This window comes from Propithecus coquereli, unplaced genomic scaffold, assembly GCF_000956105.1.
Source record: "Propithecus coquereli isolate 6110/MARCELLA unplaced genomic scaffold, Pcoq_1.0 Scaffold57, whole genome shotgun sequence".
Lineage (NCBI taxonomy): Eukaryota > Metazoa > Chordata > Mammalia > Primates > Indriidae > Propithecus > Propithecus coquereli.
The window spans coordinates 832,272-840,830 of record NW_012151618.1 but is presented as its reverse complement, the minus strand read 5'-3'; the positions used below and the strand labels follow the sequence as shown (position 1 = coordinate 840,830).

Sequence of the window (8,559 nt, the reverse complement as noted above, 5' to 3'; positions counted from 1 at the left end):
GAGCCTGGCCTGAAAATGTCTTATATTTTATCCTCTTGAAAGATACTTTCAGTGGGTATACAATTCTAGTTTCAGAGCTATTTTTTCTCAGAAGACTCTGGCTTCCGTTATTACTTGTGAAAAGCGAGCTTTTTAATTGCTATTTCTCTTCTTTCAGCACTTTGAATCGCCATCCCGCCTTCTGCCCTCCATTGTTCTGATGAGAAGCCAGCTGTTAATCTTACTGAGATTCCCTTATATATGACAAGTCATTTTTCTCTAGCTGCTTTTAAGAATTTCTCTTTTGTCTTTCAGAATTTTTATTGTGATGTATCTGGATGTGGTTGTCTTTGCGTTTATCCGATTACTTGGAGTTTGTTGAGCTTCTTGGATGTGTGGGTTAATGTTTTTCAGCAAATATGGGAAGCTTTCAGCCATTGTTTCTTTGAGTATTTTTTTCTACTTCATTCTCTCCTCTCCTACTGTATTCCCATTACGTGTACGTTGGTGTGTTTAATTGTGTCTCATGTTTCTTTGAGGCTCTGTTCATTTTTCTTGGTTCTATTTTCTCTGTTCTTCGTATTGCATAATTTCTATCGACCTACCTTCAAGTCTGCTGATTCTTTCATTTGCCAGTTCAAGTCTACTGTGGAGCCCCTCTAGTCATGTTTCATTTCAGATATTATACTTTTGAGCTTAAGAATTCCTATTTGGGGCAGGGCGAGATGGCTCACGCCTGTATCCCAGCACTTTGGGAGGCTGAGGCAGGAGGATTGCTGGAAACCAGGAGTTCGAGACAAGCTTGAGGAAGAGCAAGACCCCGTCTCTATAAAAAATAGAAAAATTAGCCAGGTTTGGTGGCTCATACCTGTAGTCTCAGCTACTAAGGAGTCTGAGGCTGGAGGATTGCTTGAGCCTAGGAGTTTGAGGTTGCAGTGAACCATGAGATGCCACTATACTTTGGCCCAGGTGACAGAATGAGACCGTGTCTCAGAAAACAAACAAAAAACCAAAAAACAATTCCCATTTGGTTCTTTTCTTATAATTCTGTCTCTTTATTGATCTCTCTTTGATAAGACATTGCCATCATGCCTTCCTTTATTTATTTAAGCATCGTTTCCTGTAGTTCTTAGAACATATTTATCATGGCTACTTTGTTGTTTGCTTTTCTGTTAAACTTTACATCTGGTCTCTCTTGTAGGCAGTTTCATACTTTTCCTATTTCATTGCATGTCTTACAGTTTTTTATTAATAACTGCACATTTTAGGTTATATTGTAGCAACTCTACATACTGATTGCCTGACCTCCTCTCTGGGCCTTTTTGTTGTTGTTAGCGCTTGTTTGCAAATATTGCTTATTTGCTTCTTCAACCTGTTTTGTGACTTTGCTAGGCTCTTTTCCCCATCGTGTGAAGCCTCCGCTGGTGCCCCTCAAGGGGTGCAGCCTTAGGCTGTACACAGTCACCCAGGGATGACAATGGTTTTTAGCAGGACTCTCTGACTGTCTCTTATCCCAGATCTCTCTGTTAATCTAATTTGGTATCACGCCTAGTTGTTGGGTTCCACTAATTACCATTTTTCATTGATCTATTGTTTTCAACAATGTCCTGGGACATAATTTACTCTGTGGTCTGATCCAATTAAATTTTTGCTGGGATAGTTTTAGGGCTAGTCTTTGGGGTTTGTTCTGAATTCTAGGAGGGCTCTTCATAGCTGTCTCTTTCCCTGCTTCTCTCTGGTGAACTCACTGTTCTATGGTTTTGCTTGTTGCTCTTCATTAAGAGGAACTGTTGTTTTTGAGAGCACCCTTAGGCTTGAACTTTCCCACACATGGTTTCAAATAAAGTCAGTTCCTTCGGGAAGAATTTTGGAACACTATTTTCTTATGGACTGCCTTTATTTCTAGCTAAAATCTCTGACCCTCTACTCTGGGGGCTGGGTAGGACTTCTTATCTTACCTCTCCCAGCATGGAAGCCACCTGACTTGGGTGAGCTGGGATGAGAGTGATTAGGACCCTAGTCTTCTTGGCCTGCTGCTCCTGGTACAGAGCCTCCATCCTCCCAGTGGAAACAGTGAGTTCCCAGCCTCTCAGCTTCATGGGACAGGAATGTAGTCATTAAATTTGGGGTTGGAAAGGATGAGAAATGGTGGCAACCTGCTCCTCCCAGTGAGATACCATGTGCCTTGACTGGGACCTTAGGGGAAAGGGAGCCCTGCCTTGTTGGCCACACCCACCGAGACTGGAGCTTCTCTCCAGCTGAGCTGGGGGCACAAAGAGGGAAGGAGGAGATCATACCTTAAATGCCACAGATTCTCACTGTTCTGAGTTTTAGTGGATTTTCTTGAATAAATGTCTCTTCATTTGCTCTGTGTACTTAGGATAATTTCCAGAGACCACTTTTGCTTTTTCCTCCAGTGTTTGCTGGCTGAGTGGGTCAGTGGAGTTCCTAATGCTGACATCTCACAAGCGGGAGTTGTAATTTTTTTTAATAGCTTCTTTTTAGATCTTTTTTTTATCATCGGTGTTCTTGAATTTTACGATGATATCTATTTTGTATTTCCTTTCATTTGTTCTGACTGGGTTTTTTTTGGACTTCCTGAACCTATGAATTGGTATCTTTTCAACAGTTCTGAAAATTTCTCAGCCATCACTTCTTCAGATCCGACTTCTGCACCATTCTCCCTCCTTTTCTTTCTGAAACTCTGATTAGATGCATGTTATTCCTTCTCACTTTGCCTTGTCTTTTATACTGTTTCATATTTTCCATGTCTTAATTCACTGCTTCTTTCTTTAGCTGTGTCTAATATGTTATTAATCTGTTTTTTAACTTTATCTCTGATGTTTAACGTCTTTTTTGAATTGGTCATTTCAGAACTCCTGCTGCTTAGTCATATTTTCAGTTTCTCCTTTTATGCGTTTAAGTATTTTAAACCTACATAGATTGTCTTTATGTCTGATAATTCCAATGTCTGAGGTCCTTACATGTCTGATTTTATTGCCTCAGTCTCTTCAGACTGTTATGACAAAGTACCATAGACTGGGTTGCTTATAAGCAACAGAAATTTGTTTCTCAGTTATGGAGGCTGGGAAGTCCAGGATCAAGGTACTAGCAGATTTGGTGTCTGGTCAGTTCCTGTTTCCTGGTTCATAGATGGCACCTTCTTGCTGTGTCCTCACACAGCGGAACGGATAAAGGGGATCTTTTGGGCCACTTTTATAAAGGCACTAATCCCGTTAATGAGGGCACTGCCCTCATGACCTAATCACCTCCCCAAAAGCCCCACCTCCTAATACCATCATGGGGTGAGCAGGGGGTGGTTAGAATTTCAACTTATAAATTATGGGACACAAACATTCAGACCATAGCACTGCATATTATTTCTGTTAGCTCTATCTCACGGTGCCTTATTTTTCTATGCGTTCTGTGATTAGACGATTGATTTACTGAGCTCAGATCAATGGGAATTTTTGAGGCCTAGATTGATGGCTTCCTCCAAATATGAGTTATATATGCTTCTGCCAGGTGCCTTGGTCATTGGCCACCTAGGACCACTTTGAACTATATTCTCTGAGTAAGATCTTTTTTGATTACCTGGGAAATATGAGTGTTGACTGGTGGTTATGAATTCTGGAAAATTTTATTGTTGTTTTTAATCCCTTGCCAATTAGTTCCAATGTTTGAGACTAGAAATTATCCTCACAGACATTTAGAACAGAGGATGACACATTAAATCCTGCTGACCTAATCTGGCCTGCTGCCTGTATTTTTAAAGTATAGTTTTATCAGGACCCACTCATGCTTAATCATTTATGTATTATCTATGGCTGTTTTCTTGCTACAGTGGCAGAGTTCAGTGTTGCAACAGAAACCAAGTGGCTCCCAAATCTAAGATATTTATTATCTGGCCCTTTACATGAAAAAGTTTGCTGAATCCTGCCTCAGAGAAATGGGGCTGGGCTTATTTCTGGTTTATTTTTACACTAAAAGAGTAGTCCTTCGGGGTCTGCTATTAATCTGCTCAACTTGACCTTTGTCTCCTGTTTGCTGCCCTCTGCAAGGCATAAAAACCAAAGTCCATGTTTGCATGGATTGGTAATTGTCTTAGAGGAGGAAGCCTGCTTCAGTGCTCTACTTGTCTCTGGGCTCTTGCTTTCACTTAATTTCTGGCCCGTCACTATACCTTATTTTCTTGCTATCACATTGATTTGTTTATATATTTATTGTTAGTTATTTTCAGAAGGATTGTTCAAAGTATTCTGCCATATTGCAAGAAATGTATGTTATGCTCCTGTTATCCAGGATTTTAAAGTATTTTGATCATTTTGGGCTTCCATGAGCTCTTCTCATGTGAAGCAGAATCCCATTCTTAGGTTATTACTAATCACAACATTTAATATTTCTCCATCGTTCTTGGAAGTGGCATGCTGTGAAGATAACTAGACAAAATTTGTTACATTATTCTACAACATATTTGTTTTACATTAGATGAGGTAACATCTTAATGATACATTTACAGTGTGTTAAACTGTTGGCAAATGGGAGTCTTCATGTAAGCAGATGCTGTTTATTTTTTGGCAGGCAGAAGCTGTGAATGAAAATTGAGAAGTGCCATAGGACTTCTGTATATTTCTAGTATTCTCAGAAGCGAAAAAAACTTTTTTTTGTTTTAAAATGTGATCTATCAGATAACTTTCTTCTAGGCTGGGCAGTTGCAAACCTGTAACTGCCTGACTTAAAAATGCCTCTTGGGAATGGCTTCCGAGCTAGCTGTCTGTAATAGGAACTTCTCTACCCGAATACTCTCTCTTAGGCCTTCCCGCACCCTCCCCTCTCCTTCCCTGACAACAGAGAGTTGACTTCTGCCTGGACCTCCCAACTCCTGCCACTGCCTCTTCATACTACCCCAGTTTGAGTCCTGGCCCGTAGGTTACAATGGAAGAGAGAAAGAAACGGAGTGTTCCTGCTCTAGGTCCCTCTCCGTACTTTGCACACTAAAGCCCACCCAAACACCTGGCCTGGGCATGCTCTGAGATACAGGGGAGTTGTCAGACCCCAAGGTCCACTCCAGAAAACCTCCATTATCACCAGAGCTTGCCTTGATGTGGGGGCACGGGCGAGTCTAGATTAGAGTGACCTGCATGGTTGAATTTTGCTGCTACCCTTTCCCACTTGTGTGGCCTTGGGCAAATCTTCTCACTTTTCCAAGTCTGTTTCCTCATCTTCTTACCGAAAGCACAGCACATGTACCCGAGGCCTCAACAGAAGGAAGAGGACAAGTGGTTTGAGGAGAAGGAAAGAAATTTATTCATTTGCTGGCAAATGAGGAGGTTGGTGGACTCCTGTCTTAAAGTACCAACGTCCTGCCTTTGAGCAAGGAATGCAGAGCTTTTTAAAGGGGAGGTTTTCAGCTTCAGGCTATTGCTGTTCAACTGTAGTTGATGGTTCTGATTCATCCCATCTTTGACTGGATATTTCCTTGACTTCTCCGGGACAGTTCCCTTGAGCCATCATCTCCTGTGGTACAAAGAACAAAGGACACTCCCCTGCCCCTCCTGACCACTGGCCTGGGGCAGGGATGCAGGTTTTCATTCCCAAAAGGAGTGGGGGAGGTTGTAGAGAGACAGAAACATTTGTACCCTTTTTCAGGCCATTCCCCCTGTTACAATCTGACCGGTGGGGTTTTATGCTTGCTGTCTTATAAAGTACAGCGAATAACAGAAAGTGGGTAACACAGTGACATATAGTAGCTGAACAGGAAATGCTACTTTTCCTCCTCCAACGAGATCTAAGTTACTAAAAGGGAAGAAAATATGAAGGAGAGCTTTTTGTCCTCCCTCATTTTTGCAAGCAGTGAAACTTTAGAAGACCTCAATTACTTCAAAAATAGAAGAAAAATGGGTAGGAGGAGAAACTGTGTGATGGTTTCTGTTCTTCAGGGGTCTGGGAAAAGGAAAGATCCAAGTTGAGAGAAATAGATGGAGACAATGGAAAGGAAAGGCGTCAAGGCCAATCCCCAGCTTTCTTAGACAGACGAGGTTCCCTGCTGAGAAGCGCTGGTTACAATGTGGTGCCCGGTGGCCTCCGCTGTCTCTCTCCTTCCTGCACCGGCTCTCCCTCTGGAACCTCCCCTCGGCCACCCTGCCTTACCTTCATAGCTTGTGGACTGCCTGTTTCTGTATCTACAGGGACCTGCGTTCATGACCATGGTAGCAAGCTTTCTTTTAGCCTTAATAAGACTATTTTGTCATTTGCTGCATTTACATATGACACAGGGATCTATTCCAGTTACCTTTAGCAAGGCAGCATCCACGTGCGTAATGTCACGAAACGAAGTCACCCTGAAGGATTCCCTCACCTACGCCCTGGGCGTCTGAGGAGCGACGTGCCTTTGCAGCGTGTCAACACGCTTGTGTGTAGCTGCCAGGGAAGCCAGTCCTGGCAGGCTTGCCAAGGCAGGATTCCACAGCTTCTCATCCCAGACAGTGGATTTGGACCGGTGCTGATTAGACTAATTCGAGAGAGCCCTGGCCACCTCCTGGCTGTGGCGGGGCCTGTCCGGGGGCCTTTAGGACAGGCTATACCACCTTGTAGAAGCGTCAGGCTAGTTCTCCTTTTAACCACTCTAATTTAATCTCATTAAAGAATTTTAGAGCTGAAGGGAGCAGACACACTAAGGCTTACTTTGGGAGGTTGCCAGAAAGCAGTGCTGGCATGTAGTGTTTAAGATAAGATTGTTCAGTTGAAAATAAAAGACAAGCAGTGTGATTGAACATGCTCTTTGCCTTTGCTGATGTGGGGTTGAGAGAGAAGAATTTGGGTTTGCTCCAGGCTAGGAAGTAGGAAGGGAGGGGCATTTGTTACATCTTTGGGGGAGGACCCATCTTTCAGTATTGCTGTTTGGGTGACTTTCCTGCTGCTGCCAGGAAGTAAGTGGAACAGGGCTTCTCTAAATCCCTTAGTGTGATTCGCTTTCCCCTTTGAATTCTCCCGTGGCACTGCAGGTCTGTGGGTGTACATTTGGGATAATAGGGCAGGAAACAAGTGTGAGATGCTATCTTGCCCTTCAGAGGGCCAGCCGTGCGGACCACCAGGAATAAGTGGGCATGCGGCTTGCTCTCCATCTGGAAGCATCCTGTGGTCACAGCAGCAAGATGCCTGGCCTTCCCCAACTTCAGCCTTTGACCCATGAAGAGGCTGGTTAATGGCATTCTGGAGTAGCATATTCAGTGTCAGTTCATTTAAATCAGTATTTGCTATTTTTTAGATGTCATTATGTTCAAATAACTTCCTTGAATTGTTTCTATTAGAATATTATACAGAATGATTTTAAACAGAGGAAACTTGTGTATGGAAGGCCATTTAATTTCTTCAAATATGCTCTTAAAAACCTTTATGATGTGAATTTTTAGTACACCTAAAACAAGAAATCGTTATGAAAATATTGCATTAAAATTCTGCATCTTTGATAATGAAAAGTGGTGAAATGCTGAGGAAGCAGAGGAAAAAGTTTGAGTAGTAACCTGATCCTGGTAAAATCATTCCAACAGGACGAGCGGTTCCACAGGCCAAACTTCCCAGGGAGAGCCCTGGCCCTTCCCAGGGCAAATGCTCTTTCCAGCGCCTGCCCGCCCTGCTCCGTGTACGGCGGTCTCCCCGTGAGAGACGAGCTCACAGCTGCTAATCCCTTACGACGTCCCTCACAATCGTGGGGGCCTGAAGCTGGGTTTTATAGTTAGTTTGTGATGAACTTTGCAAAGTTGTCATTTTAGACCGCCTCTAATCCCTGTAGATTTGAAAACTGGACATGACTTTGACCACTGGTTTTATTCAACTGGCGAGTGTTCTTATTCAAACAGTTACTTTATTTTGAGTTTTCAGAGGGTCATTCAGCTCAGAGCTATTTGTGATAAACCATCCTAGAAATGTTCCCTATTGACTTTTTAGAGTTTTAAAAATTTCGTCTGTTTACATGCTTACTTCAGCAGCACACATACTAAGATTGGAAGGATACAGAGATTAGCGTGGTCCCTGCGCAAGGATGACATGAAAATTCGTGAAGCGTTCCATATGAAAAAATATATATAATTACAAATTTTATCTGTTTAGGAAGGTGAGCCTTCTGGAAAGAGAAAAGCGGAAGATGATGATAAAGCAAATAAAAGGCATAAGAAGTATGTGATCAGTGATGAAGAGGAAGAAGATGATGATTGAAGTATGAAATGTGAAAACATTTTATATATTTTATTGTACAGTTATAAATATGTAAACATGAGTTATTTTGATTGAAATTAATTGATTTGCTTTTATGTAATTTTAATTGTAATAAAAAAATTTAAAAGCCAAGTCTCTGTGTTCAAGAAGTGGTATTTCAAAAGCAAGTTAATTTAAAAAAAAGAAAAATATTTTACAGAGATGGGTTCTGTGTTGCCCAGGCTGGTCTTGAACTCCTGGCCTGTGGAGATCCTCCTGCCTCGGCCTCCCAAAGTGCTGGGATTACAAGCGTGAGCCTGTGTGCCCCACATCCAATTGATTTTGCTAACACCTTACACAGAATCTTAGGTTTTCTTGAGTTCCTGC

The 8,559-nt window shown here is 42.3% G+C and overlaps 1 protein-coding gene across 1 annotated transcript in view; it reads left to right on the top strand.

The window, feature by feature from the left end:
* LEO1 (Leo1, Paf1/RNA polymerase II complex component, homolog (S. cerevisiae)) overlaps positions 1 to 8,322 on the top strand; it is a 53,343-nt gene extending 45,021 nt beyond the window's left edge. Inside the window, exon 12 of the mRNA XM_012658093.1 lies at positions 8,089 to 8,322. Within this exon, the coding sequence (XP_012513547.1) occupies positions 8,089 to 8,193 (105 nt within the window). The 3' untranslated portion in view covers positions 8,194 to 8,322. The remainder of the gene's footprint in view (positions 1 to 8,088) is intronic.
* The last annotated feature ends 237 nt before the right edge of the window (positions 8,323 to 8,559 follow it).